The sequence below is a fragment of the Myotis daubentonii genome, chromosome X, assembly GCF_963259705.1.
Source record: "Myotis daubentonii chromosome X, mMyoDau2.1, whole genome shotgun sequence".
NCBI classification, from domain to species: Eukaryota; Metazoa; Chordata; class Mammalia; order Chiroptera; family Vespertilionidae; genus Myotis; species Myotis daubentonii.
The window spans coordinates 39597931-39624729 of record NC_081861.1 but is presented as its reverse complement, the minus strand read 5'-3'; the positions used below and the strand labels follow the sequence as shown (position 1 = coordinate 39624729).

Below are 26799 nucleotides of genomic sequence, written 5' to 3'. Positions count from 1 at the left end.
CAGTTGATCAGCAGCCTAGCCAGGATCTCCAGCCAAGTTCTGGTCTTGATCTCCAGAGAGGCTCTGCTTCGGATCTCCAGCGAGGTTCTGTAGCCATGTTCCCTCGCTAGGTTCTCCAGCCAGGTTCTGTCCAGGCTCTCCAGTCAGGTTCAGTGTCCAGGTTCCAGTCAGGTTCTCCTGCCAATCTCTGTAGTCAGGTTCAGTCCAGGATCCCTTGCCATGTTCTCCCGCTAGGCTCTGTCTCTAGGCTCCGAGGCCAGTCCCGGTCCAGGATCCTCTGGCATGCTCTCGCCAGCGAAGTTCTTCTGTCTCTAGGCTCCGTGTAGATTCTGTCTTCTGAATTCTGTCTCCTGAGTTCTGAGTCTTTCTGTCTTGTTACAACTGTATTTATACCAGTTGATTCAATCCTATCAATCTCTATTACAAAGGTTAGGGCGTTTCTTATCTCCATTCCAGGGAGAAAAGATTATGTAGTTTAAGCATGATTGTTCGTAGTTAAAGGGATTAATTACCCGCCTGGCACTTAGTTGAGGGGTTTTATTCCCTCCCTAACTTCAGGGGAAAATCCCTACCTGGGGATTCAACCTTTCTCGGAGAGGTGACCTTGGTTAAAACACAGCGCCAAGAAGGTGAGCAAACATATTAAGAAAAGTATGCCATATATGCCAGGTCCCTTGAAACAGCAAGGATGGACTGGCTCCCGGCATAGCCTCAGTGGAACACTGCAACTAGAAGTTCCATGCTGTATGTGGACATATCTATATGATTCCAGTCATCAAACAGCTGGAGAAATAGACAGCTACACTGTTCTCATACATCAACCTATAGCATATGTTTTTTATAAAAGTGTGAAGGAATTATATTTAAACTGACTGAAATAACGATCAACTCTGATATTGCCTGATCTATTGATGGCAAATGGAATCTAAACCCAAACAGTCTGTTAAACTGCTAGGTTTCCCACTGCCCGAGATAACACCTTGAGAACAACATTAACTCTTCATGGTTATAGTAACTCCAAACTCACCAAAACTCAATGAGTCAACATCAAATCTCCATTTAAAATGCCATCATTCTAATAACACTACGCTTGAGCTGAATGTAGGCTACACTATTTGAAAGGAGATGCAAATAGAATGTAGCATAAAAATAAACAACCATACTTTATTTTGAGTGATATCTATAGACAACTATACCTTATCTTGAGTCATGTTCAACTGCAGCCCCATGGTAGCCAGAAGACAAGTACCATTGGTATTATTAACTGAATAGGATCCAATCTCTGGTTTTTCCTTTTGAGCAGGTGTTGTAGTAGGAGATGGTAAAGTGGTGGGAGTAACGGGCACAACAGTGGTTGAAGTTTTATCTTTATCACACAGAAACTCTAAAACAAAGGACAAAATAAATTAAAGTAGACTTTTTCTTAACTCATAAAGGCCTAGGAAGAGCAAACTATTTATCACAAAAGCAGTCCAAAAGAAGGGGAGGGAATACCTCGATAGATATTTTAAAATAAATGAGTCAGAGTTCTCAAACTGCTGCTTCATATGCAGACAATCTCTAAGAGTTATGACACAGCAAACAGGCTTGACACACACAAATGCTTTATCTACTCAAACATGGCCAGCTGCAAATCCATCATTTCAGACACTTAAGTCCCTTTATTCCCAAAGAACTTCACTGCCTCTTATGTGAAAATCAGAGACTTAAGTTTGAAAACATTTTGCTCCAATGTAGGCCTGCCCCCTTCTCTCCCACATACAACCACTATAAAGATAGTGTTTACCAGAACAAAGTTTGGAGATTATTGAAGGATTTAAATACAAATGAACTTTTTATTTGTGTTACCCCTAGAGCAAATCATAGGCATTTCAACCTCTTTTTAGGAAGTATTGGTAGTTTCCCAGAACTGATGAATGAGAAATTGTTACAGTTATATAAAGTTATATGAAAATTATAAAACCAATTTATAAAATTCAAGATTAGAACTCAGAAATAAAATTTCTATGCTTTGGACTTGCATCATCAAAAGTGAAAGAGCTGATGATCAAATACTATTTGAGGATTTGATCAAACAAAGACTAGGTTGTATCGGCTGAAAACACTATAAATAAAGCATTTTAATATACCATTCCAGCCTAGCTGGCATGGCTCAGTGGTTGAACATCAACCTATGAAACAGGAAGTCATGGTTCGATTCCTAGTCAGGGGACATGCTCGGGTTGCAGGCTCAATCCCCAGTGGGGGGTATGCAGGAGGCAGCCGATCAGTGATTCTCTCTCATCATTGATGTTTCTATCTCTCTCTCCCTCTCTCTCCCTCTCTGAAATCAATAAAAATATTTTTAAAATACCATTCCACAAGAGGTACATTATAAACTTAAAATTATAAGTTCCATAAGAATAAGAATTATTATTTATAAAAATATTACAGTCCAGTGTAAACTATGAATAAATCTTAGTATATGCTTGCTTGCAGGTAACAACTTCAACAAAGCTACCTGGTATACTCATCTTAATTTAGGACCCAAGTACAGGAACATATACTTTAAGGAGTCACCTTTTGTGCTCACTGTGCCATTTTGGACAAAAGCTTGTACATGAACATCCCAATAGTGCTGGATAACATCTTTCTTTTCTGCAGTCAACATACTATTGCATCTAAAGATGTCATTCAATGGAATTCTGAATGCCACAGGTTCATGAACAGTAAAAATTCCTGTAAAAAAAGATTAACAATAGCTGTTTTTAGGAAGGTAGGAAAAAAAGTGATAATATAAATATGCATTACACTTTCTTCTCTTCTGCCCCATCTCCAAAGTGACAGAGGACATGGCATCTTCAGGGAATGACACATTCCCTATGGATGAAACACAGGGTACAAGAGAAATGGAGGTTAGGAAGGGAAGACAAGCTGCAGGTGGTCACACTCTGAAGCATCTTATATGATTTAAGGACAGGTTAATGGGGCTTTATTTTTTAGCAGTGGGAGGTCAACTCCAGTTTTTAAAGCTGGAAATAAATAACACATGTACAATTTATTTTAAAGGAGATAGCAAAATTATGAGATAGGCAGGGGAGAAAAATGTTAGGGAAAGTCATTTAAGAGGGAAACCACTTAGAAGTCTGATGACATGGTTAAGGTAAAAAGCAAGGAGGGGATGCCTAAACTAAGATGGTGAGAGGAAGAGAGCAAAGAGGCAAGGCTGAAAACATATATCTGAGGTAGAATCAACAGGACAATGACTAAAAAGGAAGACAGATGCATTAATCATGGATTTTATAGTAGATCCTTATTTCTGTGCTACTATCCCAAAGTAAGTTATAGTAAGTACATGAATTTTTGGAACCTCTTCTTGGATAGAATTTAAAGACTATTCCATTTCATGAAATCTTCAGAATGTGAAAGCAGTAAGTTATAGCCATTCTGTACATAGTATATTATAATTCCTATAGTAAAACTTCAAAAGACTGTGACCACACTTATCCACCCAAATGGCTTAGTTTCTTTTGGAGAAGCAGTAAGGAAGGTACTATTCAAGGTCCATAATGCAGGCTGCTTTTTGTGCCTCTCCATCATATAGCCCGGCAGCCAGTTAATGCTGCCTTGGCGCCCCCTAATGGCCAAAGAAAAAAATTTTAACCAATAAACTAGAACACTTGTTTTTACCCTTAACGTAAGTGAACAGCTACATGAACTCGCTGTATTTAGACCTCAAAAAACAAATAAAAAACAAGTTGTAGAAATATTGACTTACACTATAAAACTATCATTTTTAAACTATGTATTGTTTATGAACATATCTACTGACATGTGTATTAGTCAAGAAGGAACAAATAGACAGAAAGGCTATACTGCAAATTCATGAGAGTGGTTACGTTTCAGGAGGCAGGGAGGAAAATGGCTCTAGACTAGAGAGTGGGTACAAAGGAAACCTCAAATGTATTTGTAAGATTTTATTTATTTAGCCCAGCCAGCATGGCTCAGTGGATGAGCATCAACCTATGAACCAGGCGGTCACAGTTCAATTCCCGGTGAGGGCACATGCCTGTGTTGTGGGCTCAATCCCCAGTGTGGGATGTGCAAGAAGCAGCCGATCAATTATTCTCTTTCATCATTGACGTGTAGGAAGCAGCCGATCAATTATTCTCTCTCATCATTGATGTTTCTATCTCTCTTTCCCTCTCCCTTCCTCTCTGAAATCAACAAAAATATATTTAAAAAATAAAATTAAAAGATGAGGCAAAATGTGAAAAACAATGGCATTTACTAATTCTGGGTAATGGGTACACGTGGGCCTGTTATATTATTCTTGGTACTTTTCTGTATTTTAATCAAGAAAAAAACTCTTCAAAGAAAACAGAAATTTCCAAGTCACTTCAATTATCAGAAGCCTAAAAAGAAAACACAAAATTATTTAAAAAACCATCAACAGTCCATTTAAGGAAGCCCTTTTAAATTCCAAATAGTTTCAAATATTACACAGATGCTAGTAATAAAAAAAAATCTGCATTCTCCTTATTTAAAATAAAAGGTGGATGAAATAGGTGTTAGCTTTTAGAGTCCAAAGTTTTCCCATCAATCTGTCAGATTAAACCCCACCTCCTTTTCTTGCCACCCATTTGGTCCAGGCACTCATCACATCATACCTTAATTACTATAATAGCCTTTGAAGCTGGCTTCTCTGGATGCAGTCTCCTCACTTCCAAATTAATTCTGCAGAATATTCTTTATAAACTAGTAGTCTCTGCTTTGGTTATATTGCTCTCCTGGTAAAAAACTAAAATGGTTCCCCAGTGCCTACCATATCAAGCTAAATGCCTTTCCTTGGCTTCCAAGGCTCCCTATAACTTAGACCCATTGCCACCTAGCCAACTTGATTTTCTTGGCTGCTACACACACAGCCTCTATTTTAATCTGGCAGCTTTTCAATTACTGCCACACACACGATGCTTCCCCCTGCTGGAAATACTCTGCTCAAAATTCTCTGCTTACTCTAATTCTACATTAGCAGAGTTTCAGCTCAGGTCCTACTTTTTCACTTCAACACACACTGACCTCTCCTTTCTCTGTGCTCTTTCTTAATCAGGACTACTTATAAGAACACTTTAAATCTGACCTCCTAACTGCAGGCATGCACAGATGGGCTCAGGGACTATGTACAATATGCAAAAGTCACTCTGTATTTTGAGAGAGAGGGTTTAGAGCAGCGGTTCTCAACCTGTGGGTCGCGACCCCTGAAAATACATCCTGCATATCAGATATTTACATTACGATTCATAACAGTAGCAAAATTACAGTTATGAAGTAGCACGAAAATAATTTTATGGTTGGGGGTCACCACAACATGAGGAACTGTATTAAAGGGTCGCAGCATTAGGAAGGTTGAGAACCACTGGAGAGCTTCTCTCACATTGTCAGAAAAGATGTATGAGTCTTCCAACCTCCCAAGCACAAACAACAACAACTTCACACAGACCTCAATGCCTTCTAATTTTCCCATATAAATTGAAAAAATAATTTCACTTTGTCTCTCCAACTAGTTTTTAAGCTCCTTGAAAGTGAGGGGCAAATCTTATACTAGCTCTGAAATACAATGTAGGGCACAAAACTAAATATATACGATATCTCATAACAAATTTGCTTTAGTTATCCCCCTCGAACTGAGAGATTGGTAAAAAAGAAAACTAGGATTTGATTTCCAAATCTAAGTCTGCGATAACTCCCATTTTATATGACCACATTCACTTCTGAGTCCTTAAAATACGATCTTTTAATATCCATATATCCAAATGAGTTATTTATCTCCAGGTCTAGGCAACTGAAGTCTCTGTATCTATTTCTGGGGTCAGAATGAAATATTACTGGTGAGAAATGCTAAGCTACTACAAACATCATGTTAACTCAACCTCAACAGAGGGGGAAGAAAGGAGAGAATTATATCCCTAACACAATGGAAATCTCCATTATCCATGCGTTCAAAATATTTTAATACACATTTCAGTTCTAGTAGTTACAGTGGTGACCTAATTGCCAATGCTTTCCCCAAGTTCTTTTTGACCTGATATTTCTCAAAATAGCAGTAAATGTTGACTCCAGTCATTTTATCTTTAATTAATCATCATTTACTTGTTGGCAAAATCCTATCAAAATGTTAGAAAGATTTGCAGATGAAGCATTTCTGCTCCTTTTAGATTACTGAATTTGTACACATTTAAAATAGTTATTAATAAAGGATTTGTTCATTGATTCAACATTTATTGAGTGCCCATTGAATGAAATAAATAGTAATAGTTAAGTGTGTAGCTCAATAGACTTTGGTTCAAAAAAACAGCTCACCCACTTACTAGCCTGTGTGACATTTGGGAAAGTAATTTAATATCATCAAGCCTCATTCCTTTTACCTGTAAAGTTGGGAAAATATCTACTTCTCAGGCTTATTGGTAAGGATTAAGGTACTATCTGATACAAAGCATAGCAAATATCAATGCTGTGTTGAACACTGTGCTGTACATGGGTGTGGGAAGGATACAAAAGCATAGTTTCCAGTGTAGTTAGAAAGACATACATGCATAAGCATAATTTTTAAATTATTCACATTTTTATTATTAATAAACAGCAAGAGAACATAACACAAATCCAATTATTAAGGTTACCTTTCTTTTTAGCATCAGGAAATGTTGTGCTATCATTAGTGTCATAGGAAAATGAGATACTTTCAATTAAATAAGTAGACTTCTCCTTTGTAAAATTCACAGTCCAGGAAAAAACAGATCCAAATTGCACCTCAATTTTGGGACCATTCTGGTCATCACCACAGATACTTCCATTGTATGTTGCATTGCCAAGGTCTGAAATGGTTACAGTTTTCTAAAAGAAAAAGAAGTTTGATTTGTGGATGATTAGATAAAGATGTGTTACATACATACAATGGAATACTACTCAGCCATAAAAAGATGAAATATTGCCATTTGCAACAATATGGATAGGTTTGGAGAGTATCATGCTAAAATGGAAAAGGACAAAAACCATAAGCTTTCACTCATATGTGAAATATAAAATAAAAGGCAATAAACTAACCAAACAAACAAAAACAAGCTCATAGATACAGACAACAGGGGAAAGAGAGGTGGGGACGGCAAAATAGGTGAAGGGGGTCAAATATAAGGTAATGGAAACTAGATTGAGTGTTGAGCACACAATGCAATATACAGATGATGTATTATAATTCTGTACACCTGAAAATTACATGATGTTAACCAATAAACCACAATAAATTTAATAGACATATAAACAAACAAACAAGATGAAGTTGAAATAAAGAAGTTTGGGAGTAAGGAACACACAGACAGTAGTGAGCATCAAGCATTTTCGTGGGATGTGCCACTTTAGTCTACATCACACATCCCCCATGGCTAGGTTTCTGGACAAATTCATGTACTATGTCTGAAAGGAAAAGGAAAACTAGCCTGAACTTCTCTTCTTAAGTTGATTTTTTAAAAATCAGCTTGTAAGCAGGCAGGACCTTAACTAAAAGAAAATAAAAAGGCAAAGGGGTTGAGTAGTACTGCCAAAAGGGGAGATTTTTAATAGCAAGCTATTTAAAAAGGGACAAGCTTTGATGTTAATACATGTTAAAAACATTACAGAAGCAGTTAGAACACCATAGAGTCTTCAGATCATTTGCCCTTAAGCAACTCTAAAAAAACTTGAAAGAACCAATTAAAATATTCCTTCCAACACTGATCAGAATACATTCAAGGACACAAGTTTTTTTAAAAACCCACAGAACTTAAGTCAGTTAATATATGAAATCTTATTTGTATAAATGCATGTAAAGGATAAAAAGAATAGAATTAAATTCCTGCTATAAAACTCAAAGAAAAAGAAAAATACTTACATTACTTTTGCTTGTAGTCTCATAGCCTATAGTGAAATTCATCCGCCATTTTGCATAAAGGCAAGTGGCATTTTTTGAATTCGTCAAATTAAGTTCTAATGCATAAGACGAGATAGCTCCTAAAAAGATTAAAAAAGAGTAAGATTTTTAACTTGTACTACAAAAACATATATAAGAACAAGCTCTATCCACCACTGAAGTTCAACCAGCTCTAAAATGAAACAAAGTATTTTTAATAGATATGGTATCTTGGTCATTGTTTTTCTTTTTATCTTTAGTGGAATGTTATTGATAAAGTTAGCGTTTCCTCTTCCCAAAAGAATAATTGCTTGACCTAGGATGTATAGGTAATGGCACAGGTTGGTGACATTAATCTGTGCCTTGCTGGCTTTGTTTTAGGCAATTATAGTTTGCCTGTTCAGATTTTTGCCCTTTAAGATAAACGAGGTAAGGGGGAGCTTCGAAGGGGTATTAAACTCCTGCTTCTCTCAAACCAGCTCAGGGAACTCTCTCTGCAAAAATAATGATAGATCTGATATTCAATCGTTTTGTTGCCTTAAGGCCTGTCAGAAACTACATGAACTATGACACACGGATGTCTTGGCAAACTACTTTCTTCTGATGTAAAGAGGTGGGATAACTCTTTTGATGCATGTCTACCATGTGAGCAAAGGAGCAGAGTTGCAAAGGTTGTCTGATCCATAAGCAAAAGGTTATTTTTTTTATAAATGTACTACTGGTTCATCACTTTTTGTTTCACTTAAAAATCCTATTAATTAGAAAGGCTGATGGATCCTTTGACACGGACTCAAAATCACTTCCTGTGTTGTCAATCTGCTACCTCTTTAGGTAGAGAAACCATGCAGGAGACAGACAAGCCCTTGAGTCTTTTCCGCTAATTTGAGTAAGATCTACACTAAGCTAAATATAGGGAAGATATTACCTATTACCCTGGAGAGACCGAGGACTCAAGTTCTATATGCCAGCAAACACACCAGCAGCTTAAATGATGGATAACTATCTAAGGATTTTTCTTCACTATTTCACACACTACCCAAGGGATGAGCTGTTTCCTGTTAAGATAGCTACAGATCCTTTAATGATATCTGAGCAATCTAGAATAATCTACAAGTAGGAACATGTTACAGACTATAGAGAATAAAGTCCTAAGAGGAATACTAAGAAGGTGTGCCTCAACAACAGCTTACAAGCTGTACACAAAAGCCTGTCGTCAGGCTCCAGAGCCCAGGCTGCCTTGCCAAGCCTGAATACTGTGCTAAAGCTTGTGGTTACTGACAGTGCCTAACTGTACTGGCTAAGGCTCGAAAATAACTTGTTAGGCCTAAGTAGGTTTTACGGCCATTCTTTTCTAAGTACAATATGGAATGGAGCTGTCATCACTGATCCAAGGCTACCCAGTAGTGGTGCTGAGAATTCCAGCTCGTAATTTTTCTAATCAACTGGAGGCCTGCTTTTTATATGCAGCCTCTCTCAGTCTTGTTTAAAGTCCCTAGCTTGAACATATTCTCCTTGTATTCAAAGCATTCAAAACTATTAGAAATAACCAAGAGAAGCCTCATATGGATTAATTATATACACTTCAAAGATATTAGAGTAATAGAAAGAAAACAGCATCAAATAATAATAGTATCAATATGGGCCGAGGCGAAGCTTTACGAAGCAGAAGGTACAATTTGTAGTCCAAATTTTCCACTACATTATATTTACCACTAAATGTGAGATCTGAGAAACACTGAGCTCTGGCACATTTGTCCTAGTCCCTTCACACCCTCTCTCCCTGTGAGAGCTACTAGTATTCCTTCCACAGAGCTTACTTCACTGTCTGGCCTCTATCTCCAACTGCACAGGGACTGCTTTTACTGGTACTCAAAGACCTATTACCTCAAACTCAACAATTCCAAAATGAAAATTCATTCTTCTACTTCCTCCAAACTGGTCCCCTTCTCACTCTCGCTAGCTCTGAATGAAAGGCGGTACCACATCAGGCTCAAAAGTAGGAGAATTACCTTCTCCTTCATTTTCTTTGTTAAGTCCTATTGATATTTTTCCCTTCAAATGCTCTCTTAAATCCAGTCTTTGACTTTTATTTCTACTCGCAATTCACCACCCATTCCCTAAATTACTAGATACCTCCTAGCTGCTGCTCCTAGAAGTGTTGCCAGATTAATGGTCCTTGAATACCTCTTCCTCTCAGGACACATTCTTTTTTTTAAAATATATTTTATTTATTTTTTTTACAGAGAGGAAGACAGAGGGATAAAGAGTTAGAAACATCAATGAGAGAGAGACATCGATCAGCTGCTTCCTGCACACCCCCTACTGGGGATGCGCCCGCAACCAAGGTACATGCCCTTGCCTGGAATCGAACCTGGGACCTTTCAGTCCGCAGGCCGACGCTCTACCCACTGAGCCAAACCGGTTAGGGCTCAGGACACATTCTTGTTCACAAACTTTTATTGGCTCTGAAATTCCCATATTAAATTTGAATTCCTCCGCCTGGCTTTCAAATTAATCCTTAATCTTTCCCACCCCACTCCTTCAACTTTTCTCTAGCCATTTTCCCAGAACACACCCTTTGATCTAGTTAAACTTGTTCCACTGGACCCAAATGCTATGTTGTATTCAATCTCTACTCCTAGACACTGTACCTAACATTTGAAATTTACTTTCTTCTACTGACCTAAATATTCACCTCAGGAAAGATTTCACTTTGAAACACCCCCTCCACTGCCTTCTTCTTCTTCTTTTCTTTCTTTCTTTTTCTTTTCTTTCTTTTTTTTTAAAAAAAAATTTCTGGCAGACATCACTGCCTACTTTAAAAGCTGAAAATGTCAGCCCTAACCGGTTTGTCTCAGTGGGTAGAGCGTCGGCCTGCGGACTGAAAGGTCCCAGGTTCGATTCCGGTCAAGGGCATGTACCTTGGTTGTGGGCACATCCCCAGTAGGAGGTGTGCAGGAGTCAGCTGATCGATGTTTCTCTCTCATCGATGTTTCTAACTCTCTATCCCTCTCCCTTCCTTTCTGTAAAAAAATCAATAAAATATATATTTTTTAAAAAGCTGAAAATGTTAGATACTTGCTTTCCCAAGCCTCCCTTGCAGCCAGGATAGGATCTTGTGCTAGGCTCCACCTAACAAAGGCATCCACACCAGAATTTGTATAGGAGCCAGGAATGGAACTATCTCCCTCAGGTGGAAGTAGTTACAGCAGGATTAAGCTCCCAGGAAACAAAGCAGGCAGAGCTGGTAGTGGCACTGGCCAGTGGTGCAAGCTGCAGTTCAATGCTTGGCAATGGAAATGCAGTTCAAGAACATGATTTGGGATACTGAATCAGACTTTGGGATATGTAGCCAGGACCTCCAGTAATTCTGCATTACCTAATATGCATATTTTATAAAGGAAAATTGTATTGATGTGCAACACGCATATGGAAAAGTATGCAGCATGACATATAGATGGGAAAAGTACGCAGAGCCCAGCTGGTGTGGCTCAGTGGTTGAGCACTGACCCTTGAAACAGGAAGTCACGGTTCGATTCCTGGTTAGGGCATATGCCTGGGTTATGTGCTCAATCTCCAGTGCAGGAGGCAGCCTATCAATGATACTCTCTCATCATTGACCCCCAGAATTTCTAACTCTCTCTCCCTCTCCCTTCCTCTATGAAATATATATATATCCTATATAATAAAAGCCTAATATGCTAAGTGTCTGGTCAGCTGTTCAACCAATCAAAGCATAATATGCTAATGATATGCTAAGGTTGCTCAACTGCTTGCTGTGATGTTCACTGACCACCAGGAGGTAGACGCTCTGACTGGTAGGTTATCTGGCTGCTGGGGTCTAGCCAATCGGGACTGAGCAAGATGGGCCGGACACACCCTGGAGCCCTTCCACGGTCCCTCCCCGGCTGGCCAACCTCCCGCGTCCCTCCCTGGGTCTGATCATGCACTGGTGGGGTCCCTCGGCCTGGCCTACGCCCCCTCACATTTGGCCTGACAGCAGAAGCTCCAGTTGCTATGAGGCGCACTGACCACCAGGGGGCAGACACTCAATGCAGGAGTGCGCTGGTGGTCAGTGCGCTCCCACAGGGGGAGCGCCGCTCAGCCAGGAACTGGGCTCATGGCTGACGAATGCAGTGCTAAGGATGCTTATGGGGGAGCGGGCCTAAGCCATCAGTTGGACATCCCCACCCCCGAGGGTCCCGGCCTGTGAGAGGGAGCAGGCCAGGCTGGGGGACCGCCCCCCCCCCCCGAGTGCACAAATTTTGTGCACTGGGCCTCTAGTCTAGTATATAAATAAAAGTATGCATAACATTAAGTATACAGCTCAAAGATTTTTCACAAACTGAACCCACCTGTGTTAACAAACAGAATATTCCAGTACTCTCAAAGTCCTCCCGGTTCCTCTTTCCAGTTACCATTTCCCTCCCAAGGGTAACCATTATCCACTATCCTGACTTCTAACAGGAGAAATTAGTTTTGCCTGTTTTTCAACTTGATATAAATGGAATCATTCTATGCTCTTTCATGTCTGGCTTCTTTCACTCAGTATGTTAGTGAGATTCACTCCAGTTGTGTGTAACTACAGTTTGTCCATTCTCACTCTATGTATAGTTTTCTATCATTGGGTGACTACTCTACTATTCATCTATGCTGCTGTTGATGGGCATCTGCATAATTCCCAGTTTGGTTCTATTACAAATGAACACATCAGTGAACCCATGTGTATGTGCATCAATCTCCATATTCCTTTTCTGCTTACAATCAATTGGATTTTATTTCTATTGCTTTCAATTAAGAACCTGGACTGATATGCTATCCATTTTATCAGCAGCCATATTTTTCCACAAAGATTTCCTTGACTATAAATGCCCTGGAGGAGCAGTCACATGGCACATCCCAAAATTTTAATATATCTTATACTATCCTGAATTATTCAGTTATTTTATGCCTGCAAACCCTGTCTTCCGTATTGTCATAAACTCCAAAAACAGTCTTCAACTGTCACTTCCCAACAAACTGATGTGCTATGGTAAATTATAGCATGCAACAAGTAATTTGTTAACTAATAAAAAAAGTACCAAAGTCTATGAAGGAATGATATATATAAATTCAAGATTTCTTTTGATAATGTCTCTGCAACTCCTTTGAATTCCAATATACTCCCTTAAACAAATGATCTTATCTATGCCACAGCCCCTAGGAGTGTGTCTTTTATATGAATGTCATCCATCATGGGTGCCATGATGGTGGGTATTATATCTATTACCTGTACTCTATCTCCTATCATTCCTAGTAGTGCTGAATATATATTAGATTCTCAATAAAAACTGATTGATTATATCAAGATACAAATACCCTGCAATAAGGACCTGAAATATAGCTTAATCTGATTATAGGAAGGCCAATCTTTTAGCTCTTCCAAATCATGAAGCCAACCTGTCAGTCTTCTGGATGCTCCTTCAACCCCCATGTGAGTTTCCTCAACAAATTTTGACATAAATTCCAGGCTAGGAATAATGCTTTTCTCATAAGGTATGTTTATAGTTGAAACATTTACACTTTGGTAAAAAATCTCCAGCATTTTCCATCCTGATTTCGGTGTTTGATTTTAGAACAACCAAGCCATTTTTGTTTAAAGGCTTTATGCCATTAAAAAACCACAGCTGAATATATCCTAGAGTATGTAATTATAGAGCTGAGAGTTCATTCTCCAAAGAAAAGAAAAAGGCACTCCTCAAAATCAACTTTCTCAAATTCAAATATCCTCTCTAATTTGTTTCTAAAGAGATCATGTATAGGTTCTTTTAGAAATCAGAACTTATTTCTCAAAGCATAAGATACTGCAAAAAATGGCTAGGTTTTTACAAGTCTATTTGACCCAATGTAGCTGAAAATATGCATTTGTAAAGAAGATGGGGTGGGTGGAATCATAATATTGGTGGTAAAACAAACAATGATCTAAGGGGCAATATTATGAGGTGATTAAGAGCCCCATCCCTGGAATTGAAGAACTAGAATTCAAATCAGGCCATCCAATCTACTACCTGTGAGACTCTGGGTAAGTTAATCTTGCAAAGAACTGTAGTGTGCATATTTCTCTAATAGGTTCTTCAAAAGCATATAAACCCTCAGAGCTAAGAGAACTTTGCCAAGCAAGTTAGAGGTTCCAGCTTACAAGCTTCCCTTCCAGTAAACACAGCACCTAAAGCAGTGGTTCTCAACCTTCCTAATGCCGCGACCCTTTAATACAGTTCCGTATGTTGTGGTGACCCCCAACCATAAAATTATTTTCATTGCTACTTCATAACTGTAATTTTGCTGTTCTGAATCGCAATGTAAATATCTGATATGCAGGATGTATTTTCATTGTTACAAATTGAACATAATTAAAGCATAGTGATTAATCACAAAAACAATATGTAATTATATATGTGTTTTCTGATGGTCTTAGGCGACCCCTATGAAAGGGTCGTTCGACCCCCAAAGGGGTCGCGACCCACAGGTTGAGAACCGCTGACTTAAAGGAACCCTTCCCAACTTTTAGGTTTATGTTTACTTTCATCATATTAAAGTTATGGATTCTTGTCCTCACACTCACCAATTCAGAATGATGTTGAGCACAGAGTCTTTTTAAAAAATATATATTTTATTGATTTTTTACAGAGAGGAAGGGAGAGGGATAGAGAGTTAGAAACATCAATGAGAGAGAAACATCAATCAGCGGCGTCCTGCACACCTCCTACTGGGGATGTGCCTGCAACCAAGGTACATGCCCTTGACCGGAATCAAACCTGGGACCCTTCAGTCCACAGGCCGACGCTCTATCCACTGAGCCAAACCAGTTAGGGCAAGCACAGAGTCTTAACAAAAGAACAGTACATAGGCATATACAGTACTACCTATTTACTCTTTCTTTTCTATTCATAGGTTAAAGTCAGATTAACTGTTCCTCATTTACAGTTCCTCACTTATAATTCCTAATATAGGTACAATCATAACATTCAGTAGCTGATTTCTGGTAAATCTCTTTTTTTAAATATATTTTATTGATTTTTTACAGAGAGGAAGGGAGAGGAATAGAGAGTCAGAAACATTGATGAGAGAGAAACATCGATCAACTGCCTCCTACACACCCCCTAACTGGGGATGTGCCTGCAACCAAGGTACATGCCCTTGACCGGAATCAAACCTGGAACCCTTGAGTCCACAGGCCAACAGTCTATCCGCTGAGCCAAACCAGTTAGGGCTCTGGTAAATCTCTTAAAAATAAAAGTACTAATATGATTGCAAGCTACAGAATAATTTAATGTTTTTAAGGTCCCAGAGTGGATAAGGAAATAAGATTCAACATTATCCAACTAATGTAAAGTGCTTATTGCTGAATGGTATTTGGCAGACCTCCAGAACTCTCTTGCAACACATAGCAGGATACCAACAAGTACTCATAACGTATACTTTTGGATAGGAGATCTCTGATCACTATAATACAAAGTTATGACCAGAATGCTTTTGTTACTACATGAGGAAAATTAGCCTTCCTGCACCAATGGATCACTTAAGTCAGACACAGTACTGTAAAACAAACCTTGACCACAAATTCCACCCAAGGATACAGAGGAAAAAAGCTGCACTCATAGTAAATATTTGAATATCTACAATCCTATCAGATGTGATAACCAATGATAGCCTGTCCTTTCAAGTCACACTAATACAGCTAGAATAATTTTTAGCAGAACCTTGAAATCAAAGTTACCAGTTTAACCAAATGTGGTTAGGCTACAGAAAAATCTCAATGCTTACGTTCTCTTTTAGATCACCCACAAAAGGAGAGAAGTTGGTTCTTTGTTAAAACCATACTCTCCTTCTCACCAGACTTCCTTGTTCTTCATGTTACCTTCACTACTATGTAGGTATATCTGAAGGGGTACAGGTAAGATACTATCATTATTATATGGGATTATACTTTAGTAAATAGGTTTATAATTATCTGTACTGCTTAGCACTAATCTCGATGTTCTCAATTCAAAGACACACAAAAACAACTTCTTTCAAAACATAATTTAAGATTCAAGAAGAATTGGAAGACCAAGTTGGTCTAGTCCACCATCATAACCTCAGTGCCCATCAATGAGTACCCTCAACAAATATTTACGGAGAGTTAAATATGTACCAAGCCCTGTGCTAGGTAGGCACAGGGAAATAACTGTACGTAAGATAGTCTCCACTCTCAGAAATGAACACCACTGGTACTGTTAGGGAAAAAAAAAGAGTGGAAAATAGGCTAGTGTAATAAACTAAGAATTTGGGAAAGTCAAGATTTATTCCTGTTCCTCCAGATGCTCACCTGGCTGTCCTCCTTCCAACACTCAGGTCTCTGCTCAAATGTCAAACCACAATGAAAGGCCTTCTGACTCCATTACCCACCCCTATCATCTGCTCATTCCTTTTCCACATTACCTGCTGCATTTTCTTCACACTACCTAGGACTATCTGAAATTCTATTATTTACAGGTTGGACTATCTTCCGCTACTAAAATGTAAGCTTCCCAAGAACCGGGACCCCATCTGTCTTTCCCTTTGCACTATCTATCCCTTTCACCTAGTATAGGGGTTGGTACACAATAGGAATTCAAGAAACATTTGTGGGAAGGAGGGGCTCCAACCAGTGAAACACACACAGGGTATTTCTATGAGGTTTTTCCCTCCCAGAAAAGCTTCAACCCTATAAAAACCAGAAGTCACTAGTTATAAGAATCAAAACCACAAAATTCTGAAATCTCTGATGTCACACGACGGGAACACAGTTAGGCAATGATGCTAGGAAAGGATTTTTTTCATTTAGTACTCTCTTTATAATGCTGCTATGTTGCTCTTCTCCAGAAAGTACTCTAGTCAGTTACAATTCAAATAAATATCAGCCTATTTAACTCTGTGGAAAAGGCCAATACATAGACTCGAAAAATTCTTTTCTGTACTTCCTCTAAAGCAGCTGTTTTTAAAAAGTAAAGTTACTGGTGAAGCTGGAATAGAGTTATAAAGTCACAAAGTGGCACAGCTAAAACACTAATGCTAATGAGGCTATAAATTCAGAACAGATCATCCTTCACCACCCTCCTAGAACCCAGGAACAGCATGGGATCCATAACAGATACTTTACAAATATTTATTGAGTTTTCAAAAACTTATTCTTGGTAGCCATTTTGATATCTAAAATTTCAAGAGACAAAACCACATGGAAGGAGTTAGTGCCACACTGAACCAACAGCTGTCAGAAAAAGCAGCTGTATAGAAGATATGGTTTCTATTTCATCCTGGTACCTTTTAAAAATCTGATCTGGGTACATTATTAACATTTACTCCTCGAAATCCTGTTTTGAACTTGCAAGTGGAGTGAATCAATCTAGGAAATCTTCCCAGAGGGTGAATCTAGTTAGTCCCAATCAATAAATGGCAAACTAGCAGATGAGCTGAGAGGTTCTTTTATGTTTCTTTTGCCTGTTTATTTTCTGCAATGAGCAAACATTGCTTTTGTAAAATCAAAACAAAAGAGCGTTCATTAAAAAAAATAAATAAATAATGACAAATTAAAACCAACAAGACAACTATTTTTTTTCACTTTCTCTAAACAATAACAGTGTTGTATTTGTGCAGATTCAACTGGCAGTGACTTACTGGTTAACAGATGCTGTGGTTCGATGCGTTCTAGTCACTAATAAGGTGCTTTTCTGGTAAACAATACTTTCTTAGGGTCTGTCAGTCCTCAGTAGCATGAAAGCTTCAAACTGTGCTTGAGCAAAGCCTCACCCACCCGCTTTCAGAAAGCCTACAGAAGAGTTTCCTGCTCTGTGTGGACAGCTGGACTAGATCAGAGATTCACAAATGTTTCAGTGTCAAGACCCCCTTTACTCTCTTATCCACCGAACACCTCAAGTAGCTTTTGTTTATGTGAGTTATGTCTATAGGTATTTGCCATAGAATTTAAAACTGAGAAGTAAATAAAACATATCAGAGCCATCAGGGTGATGCCATCACTCATTATGTGGCTTCTGGAAAACTCAACTGAACACCGGTGAGAGGATGAGAGTGAAAAGGACTAATATCTTAGTATTTTTCTGGAAATAGTTTTGATCTGACAGACTCCCAGCAAAGATCCTTGAGAATCAGTACATCAGATAATCAAGAATCCTTCCAAAGCTATGGATGTGGAGCAAGATTTTTCAGCTTTGGTACTACTGACATTTTGAGGTAGATAATTCTTTGTTTTGGGGGAGCTGTCTTGTGCATTGTAGAATATTTAGAAGCATACCTGACCTCTAACCACTAGATGCTAAAAGCAATTCCCAGTTGTGACAACCAAAAATGTCTCCAGATATTGCCAAATATCCCCTGATTGAGAATCCACTGTTCTAGGGGGCTCATTTTATTCTACTGAAGTGTAAATTATAAGATGTGTACTCCTCACTATCTTCTCAGGACCCTAGTATCTCTATTTCCTCTCTGCTACCATCTGATCTGTTCCTTCAGTTTTTGTTTCTTTTTTAATTAGGTCACAAACAGCAAGAGTCCGTGGGTAGCAACAAACAGGATGAATCAGGTCAGGAAAAGACATTCTGGTCAAAGTTCACCTTTCAGGCATTAAACTGATTGCTTGGAGGGGGGGGGGGGACACAATCAGCCAACATTCACCCAGCCATTCTGAGGACATGGTAACAACGCAGTCCTTAGCAAGTTACCTACCCTCCTCCACCTTTCCCTCCTCTGAAAACCAAGTAACAGGCCAGTTGCATGATACAGAAGAAGAAAAAGAGCTTCTGAAGGCAAAGAAGCATACAAGACTCAGATACAGTCTCAAATCCTTGGATCTGGAAGGCCCTTCCAACTGAAACATTTGAGGATGGATTTAGGGGCTGGGAAAAGTAGCAAAACTAGTAGAAAACTGACATCTTCAACACCTCCAAGTCAGATATTCACTCCCTATCGAAGTATCCACTCATTCCTTTACTCTCCAGAGGTTGAGCCTGTGTTTTCTTGCCTGGAAATTGCCCAGCCACCTTAGGTCCCTTCCCCCTCAGAACTACAACTACCAAAGTCAAATCCAGAATCATTCCTCATCTCTTTAATCACCCCTCCACCAAAGTCCCCAACCCTCTCACTGTCCCTCAGAGTCAACTCTCATATCTGCCCCACTTCCCTCAAGTTCTTCACGCAGGCAGTCTTTTCGTTCCCCAATTTTCTCTCTCGCCCCATACTTTTCCACCATCTTCAAAACTCTTCCCTGATCCTAGGAAGCCAAGGCTTTCCTAATTGTCTCTGCCACCCTAGAATCAGCACGTATCGACTTCCTAAGCTCATTCCTTCATAGTTTCCCCAAATGAGTCTTCCTACCCCATCCGCTTCACTCCTTGCTTTTTCCTACCTACTCTCTTGGCATCCAGCCCACCCTGCTTACTTGCCCTTTCTTACTCTCACTGGCCCTTCTTCCTCCGCCATCCCTCCCGTCGGGTCTTCTCTAGGTCATTGCCTGTCACCTGAAGCTAGCGCCACCGCCCAGTGTCAGCTGTTCAGCCTCTCAACCCCCACCCCTGGGACCAGTTCGGCAAGTTGTGGCCTTTGAACTGGGCACCCCGGCCCAGGCGGGGCGGTGGGGGGGAGGGGGGTGTACTAAGCAGGAGGGCCCGGCAACTCACCCAGAATGAGGCAGAGCACAACGAGCCCCGAGCCCGGCACCGGAGAGAGGCGGAAGCACACCATGATCCGGAAGAGCAGGCAGCGACGAGAGCAGCACCACCACGGAAAAGGCTCGGGGAATCGGAGGAAGACAGTTGCTGCCCACCGACCACAGCGCTAAAAGCCGGGACTGCGAGCTTCAGCGCCGGTCATAAGACTAGGGGCGGGGCTCTTTCTTGCATTCAGCCAATCTCTGCGCTTCAAAGCAGCGAAAAGGGTAGTGATGTAGGGCGGGTGGGCGGGACGACCACGCCCTGGCTTTTTGGTTCACGATCATTCTTACGTTCTTAAGAGATATGCGCGGACGGCCTTATCTGAGGCAAAAGAGAGAGGATGAACTTTTAGGTAGTGTAGATGGTAGAGATTATTTCAGTTCCGATTCCTTGAACAAGAGAATAATTTTGCTGGAGTAAAAACGATTGCTAGGCATCACAACGTAATACATATAAGAATTATATACGATGATTCTTCAAACACTGTTGTTACCTATGCAGTTCATGCTATTAAATGGGCAAGTGAGCTAGTGGGTAGTATGAAGTCACTGACCGCCAGAACAGGACGTGGTCTTGAAGTTCACTAAGTTACAACACCCCGTTTTTCAGAAGGGGAAATTCAACTCAGAAAGAGGAAGACTCTTCTTTAAATGGAGAAAGAAAGAAAATGAGATAGAAATAAAATAGAAAGGGGGGAGGGACGACCGAAGATCATCCATATACCTACTACCCAGATACAGTGTTTATCTATATCCATCCATCATCCTTCCAGTTGCTTTTCCTATGCATATATACATGTAAATATCCTTTAATGAATTCATACTAAACATACTATTTGGTATATTTAACAGCTGAACAGATGAAACCTAAAATATTCAACAAATGAAAGCATTCAAAAGCTATAAAAATTTCCAGTTGAAATAAAGTCCTGCTTCTCAAATGTAAGTTTCCAAAAGAATCATCAGGGTATTTTTAATAACATACAGATTCCTGCGCTTTATTCCCTCAGAGATTCTGAAATAGTAGGTCCAATTTGTGTGTGTGTGTGTGTGTGTGTGTGTTTTGTTTATATTATTATTATTACCAAGAGCTATTTCTCAATCCTGTTGGAATCACTTGTGGGGCTTTAAAACCAGAGGTGCCCCCTTGGTCCCCTCCCTTGAGATTCAAATTCAGTTGGTATAGAGTGGGGCCTGGACATTGTATTTTTCTCAAAACTCCCTAAGGCAATATTAATGTGTCAGAGATTATCTCTAAGTGGCTCCAACTTTATAATTCTAGGAATCTATAAGAGTAAATGCTCTTTTATTTAAAATACTAGAGGCCCGGTGCACGAATTAGTGCATGGGTGGGGTCCGGCGGCTGGACTGGATCAGGGTGATTGGGCAGAGCAAGCTGGGGCTGGGGGGGGGGAGATGTGGGAGGTTGGCTGGCCAGCCCTGCCCCCTGGTCAAACTCCTGGTCGAGGGGACAATTTGCATATTAGCCTTTTAGTATATAGGATAAGGAAACAAAGTGCCTCAATGAGTCAAAGATCTGGTTTAATAAATTGTTGCCCTTAACCTCTTGCAGATGTCATCAAATTAAAAAATGGAACACTCGCTCCCGGTTTGGCTCAACGGATAGAGCATCAACCTGCGAACTCAAGGGTCCCAGGTTCGATTCCAGTCAAGGGCATGTACCTTGGTTGTGGGCACATCTCCAGTGGGAGTGTGCTGGAGGCAGCTGATTGATGTTTCTCTCTCATGGATGTTTCTAACGCTCTATCCCTCTCCCTTCCTTTCTGTAAAAAATCAATAAAATATATTTTTAAAAAAACTAAAAAAAAAAAAAGGAACACAGTAAGATAGAGCAGCCTTTTATACTAAATCCACATTGCAACCTTTCCCCCTGCCATAACAAATGCTCTTGACTGGGACAGAACAATGTTTTGGAAGTCATAGGTAAGTGGTGGGTATTTTGTAAAAAAAAGAAAAAAGGCTAAAAATACTTAAAGCTTTGTTCATTCTGAGCTTCTATACTTAGAGTTGTTTAATGTTCCTCCCCATCTCAAACCTTGTGAAAACTACTTACTTTTTTTTAAATAGGTTTTTATTGATTTCAGCGAGGAGGGGAAACATCAAGGATGAGTGAGAATCATTGATCAGCTGCCTCCTACATGCCTCCTACTGGGGATTGAACCCACAACACAGGTATGTGCCCTAACAGGGAACTGAACCATGACCTCCTGGTCATGAGTCGATGCTCAACCAACTAAGTCACAAAGGCTAGAGCTGAAAACTACTTACTTTTGTATGCACTGTCTTTCATTACCCCAGCCCAGTTGAAGGAGCTTTCCCCAGGCTCTTCTGCAGTACAGTCAAGCCTGTGGGACTAGGGTCCATGTTTGAGGAGCTCCAGAAGATCCCTTCCAATCTGAGCTTCATATGTGTTGACTAGATTGTTGATAGTGCTGCATCCAGAGTCCTTTCATGTGCACTTCCTCTCCTACCATACCTCACACCTCCCCAGTGGGTGAAATTCCTCAGCAAACACACACATGCCCAGTTAGATTATGAGTCTTTGGAACCCTTTGAGAGCTCGTGATTCTTTGGCCAGGGAGTAGGGATCACTAGCAAACACTTCCTAAATGTGAAGACACTGAATGGTGTAAGAAATAATGAACTTCTCACATTTGGTAAATGATAGACAATGAAATGTGTAGGTCAGAGGAACAGAAAGAGTCTGTCCACCCAGCATTAGCAGAGCCAAATGCTAAACACTGAAAGTTGCAGTGGAGAAATATTAGTTATTTTATTATAAACTAGAGGCCCAGTGCACAAAATTCGTCCAAGAGCAAGCCTTCACAGCCCTGGCCGCCCTCTTAGCCCCAGCCACCCTTACAGACCCGGCTACCTCGGCCCTCGCAGCCCCAGGTTCATCCATCTGGAAGGTCGTGGGGATGGTCATTCCACTGTTCAGCTGTTCAGTCGATTTGCATATTACCCTTTTATTATTATAGATGACAACACTCAGGAGAATGGGAAGCTGATGTTCAATACCCCCAACTGCCTGATGGCATGTAGGTTACAGGTAATAAAGGGCAAAAACACAATACACTTGTATGTTAGGGGTTTAGGGTCGTACTGGGTGCTGATTGATCAGAGGTGAGGTAAAGGTAATAAATCATTTCTTCTAGTCTTGAGGATAGTTCTGAGATCTGTTCCTGTGTCCTTCTATCTGGTTTCTTTGGAAAGTAGCCAGGGGATCATTCCACCTGAGGGACTGGAGCCGAAACATAACTTAGGTCAAGATGTTATCTTTAGCCTGCCAGAGGTCCAGACCTTGACACCATTAGTCAGGACTGAGTTCTGTCTTTTGCTGCCTCATGGGTTACTGATTTTGGGGCAGGGGGAAGGATAGGTCTCTGGGGGGGTATATATACATATACAGAAAGAGACATGATTTGTAGAGCTATGATTTCAAGCTAAATTTAATCAATGTCATAAGGACCCTCAATTTCATAGACAATGAAATGTTTGAGTCAGAGGAAGGAAATTAGCAAAGATACAGAGATTTATAATTTTAAAATGATAAATATGAATTAACTCAATGAATGAGTGGCCCTAAGGTGTTGCTGTCACCTACTTGCCATCTTATGGCTTTTTTTTATCTTCATTCTCTCTCTGCCATTTTTCCTTTCTTGACTCATCCTTGTTTAGTTTCTTCTATACTCCTTTTACCTTTCTCTTTTTATAAAATATATTTTTATTGATTTCAGAGATGGGGGGAGACAGAGAAAGAGAGATAGAAACATCAATGATGAGAGAGAATCATTGATCGGCTACCTCCTGCATGCCCCACACTAGGGATCTAGCCCACAACTCGGGCATGTGCCCTGACCGGGAATTGAACTGTGACCTTCTGGTTCATAGGTCAACATTCAACCACTGAGCCATGCCAGCGTGGTTCTCCTTCTAACATGTTCCCCTTTTCTAGATAATGCCTTCAAACTGTGGCAGTACGGTTATCATTTAACCCCAATGTAGAGGTCACAGTGAGCTCAAGGGGCTGCCAACCCTTGACCAAGAGCTCGCTGGGTGCATAGGGACATGTCATTTTGAATTATTAGTTTTCCCCAGGAGGATTCTTCTCAAATCCCCCTTCCCCATCCCCCAACACCACCATCAAAGATCTAGTCTAACCTGCTAAAATGAAATGATTCTCAACTTTGAGCATGCATCAAAATTACCAAGGGGCTTTTTACAATACAGATTACTAGGCCCCGATATGGAGGTTGAGCAAATCTGGGGTGAGACATGAGAATCTGCATTTCTAGCAATTTCTCAGATGATCCTGATGCTGCTGTTCTAGAAACCACACTGAGAAACCAGGCCCCAAACTCATGTCCGTGGTTAACTGTCCTCTAGGGATGGGATTAAGAGGTGGGAGAGAGGGGACTTTTATTACCTTGTGCTGTATTGAAATTTTTACAGCAATTGGATTGTGTTTGTAATAATGATTTTTAAATTAATGTATACAAATCATTAAAAATTGAAATACTTTTACCTAGCTGGCTTGGCTCAGTGGTTGAACATCAACTTATAAACCAGGAGGCCACAGTTAGATTCCTGGTCAGGGCACATGCCAGGGTTGCAGGCTCACGGGAGTCCTCCCACCCTCATACCCCCACCCCCAACCCCGTGCAGGAGGCAGCTGATGTTTCTATCTTTCTTTCCCTCACACTTCCTCTCTGAAATCAATAAAAATGATTTAAAAAGATTGAAATAATTTTAAAAGATATAAAATCTAAAGGAAATACCCTTTCCCCTCCCTTGGACCCCAGTCCCACTCCTCAAAGTAATAACTGTTGCCTGGTCTGCATGGTTCAGTGGTTGAGTGTCGACCTAGGAACCAGGAGGTCATGGTTTGATTCCCAGTCAGGGCACATGCCTGGGCTGTAGGCCTAACCTTGGCCATGAAGAAAAATTTAAAAAGTTGTTCTCTAAAGCCACTTGGTGTCCTTAACCAATTGCATCTCTGCTAAGAAGCAAGAGGCATTGTTGGCTGAATGAATAGAGGTATGTTTCAGCCCTGAGATATTTGAGTTGAATAGCTTGATATTTATTGAGCATTTCTCTGATGATTTTTCCAGTTACCCTTGAAATTTCTGTGTATTGTGTTTTTGGGAAGTGAGGTGTGTTCAGTTTTAAAATCTAACAACTACTTTTGGGGACTTGCCCACATCTCTGGGATTTGAATGGGGGTTTGTGTCCCATTTTGCTGTCTTTTAAGTTTACATTTAACATGTTTTTCTGCATCCCTTGCCCACCGGGGACTCCTGTTTGGCTCCTTAAAGTTTGCTGCTTAGCGTGAAAGTTCAGCAGGCAGGTGATCATGCTGCAAGTTCTTGTTGGCCTTCTGACAAAGGGAGTGGTCAGTGAAGGCCATCGCTACCTTGAGATCTGCAAGGCTGGGTGTTTTTGGTACCTGCTGTCCACAGATCTCCTCTGTTATCAGAATACTTTGCCAGTGCACTAATCTCCTTAGAGATAAAATTCATTAGCGTGGTAGTAAATGTTAATTTTCTTTTGCAGAATATACGTACCATGTCTGAATTAATTATTAATATCTAAACTATTTCATTCTTTAACACCCTTCATTTGCTTTGCCTACAGCCTATTCAGTTCCTTTGTTTGGCAGAATTCTGCAAAATGTGTGTCACCCACTACTGAGCTTGTTCAGCCCCTGATGTAATTGTATTGACTTGTTGATGGTGGTAGTTTGTCCTAAAATGTGTGTAGAAAGCAGGTATTTTATAATAAATTGTTGTGTAATGCATGCTCTGTGTGAAATTCAAAGAGAAACCCAGATTCAGTGATTAACAATGCCAAAAATGCAAGTAACTAGCCATTGTTCAAATAACAGTGGTGCTATTTTTCTTTTGTGGCCTTTAGACTTCTGTTGCCCTAAAATTCCATTTTATTGAAAACCCATTTTCCACCTGGTCTTTCTTGACAGGGTTTTTTTTCTTTTTCTACTTTAAGCAGTTTCTAAATAAAATTCTGTATTTCAAGAAAAAAAAAGCAATAACTGTTAATAGTCTCTTTTTTTACATGCTCAGGTAAAAATATGCATATATCTGCATATATATATATATATATATATATATATATATATATATATATATATACTTTTTTTTAATTAGACAAATGCGAGCCTGCTCTTCATATTGTTTAGTGGCCTGCTTTTCTCACTTATTTACATATCTTGAAAATGTTCCTTAAAACTTATATGGCTTTACCTCATTCTTTTGGATGGCTTTAATTATGTAGCTGTATCACAATTTATAAAAATACCACAAATATTCTTAAACTCCTGCTTCCCCAAATTCCTACATTTGTCTGCAGCATAACCACGTGGTTAACATAGAGATTGCATGACAGCACACCACCATTAATATAGGGGAATTTTAATAAACCATTTGGATTTATGGCACTGATTTGAAAACCGGATACTTCCCATAAAATAAGCTTTGCTGGTGTGACCAGATCAAAGCGGGGCCCAGCAGTTGGGATGCTGAAGTGGATTTTTGGAACCCATTCAGCCATCAGATTGTCATGCAACCTTAGGAAATTCACTTCCTGCTCTTTGTGCATCTGATCTCCCTCTCAGCACACACATGAAGACTATCCTGCCCTAGCTGGTTTGGCTCAGTGGATAGAGCGTAGGCCTGGGGACTGAAGAGTCCCAGGTTTGATTCCAGTCAAGGGCACATGCCCAGGTTGTGTGCTCGATCCCCAATAGGGGCCATGCAGGAGGCAGCCTATCAATGATTCTCTCTCATCACTGATGTTTCTAACTCTCTCTCCCTCTCCCCTCCTCGCTAAAATAATAAAAATATTTTTTAAAAAGATTATTCCTTGACCCGCCCCCAAGCCCACTTGGAGGAGACAGAGACATAGTCAGCTGATGGCAAGCAGTTGCTTCTTATAAGAAGAAGGAGTTAAAACACTAGTTGATCTCTGTGTGTATCACTTTAATCTTGTAAAGAGGGGCAGTACAATGTAGTAGTCACAAACCAGGGCTCTGCCATTGGGCTATTTGGATTTGATTCCCGCCTCTACCACTTAATAATTGTGTGACCTCTGGGCCTTAGTTTTTTTATCCATGAATAAA

General features: G+C 40.0%; 1 protein-coding gene across 3 annotated transcripts in view; it reads right to left on the bottom strand.

Moving 5' to 3' along the window:
- LAMP2 (lysosomal associated membrane protein 2) overlaps positions 1-19802 on the bottom strand; it is a 46168-nt gene extending 26366 nt beyond the window's left edge. For 2 of the 3 annotated variants that reach the window (XM_059679310.1, XM_059679311.1), the window contains exons 1-5: positions 19609-19801; positions 7901-8019; positions 6657-6870; positions 2560-2718; positions 1197-1384 (exon numbers count right to left, since the gene is read on the bottom strand). In XM_059679310.1, the coding sequence (XP_059535293.1) occupies positions 1197-1384; positions 2560-2718; positions 6657-6870; positions 7901-8019; positions 19609-19672 (744 nt within the window). In that variant the 5' untranslated portion in view covers positions 19673-19801. Of the gene's footprint in view, positions 1-1196; positions 1385-2559; positions 2719-6656; positions 6871-7900; positions 8020-19608 lie in introns of all 3 variants that reach the window. The other variant, XM_059679309.1, reaches the window with a different exon arrangement.
- Positions 19803-26799: the final 6997 nt, after the last annotated feature.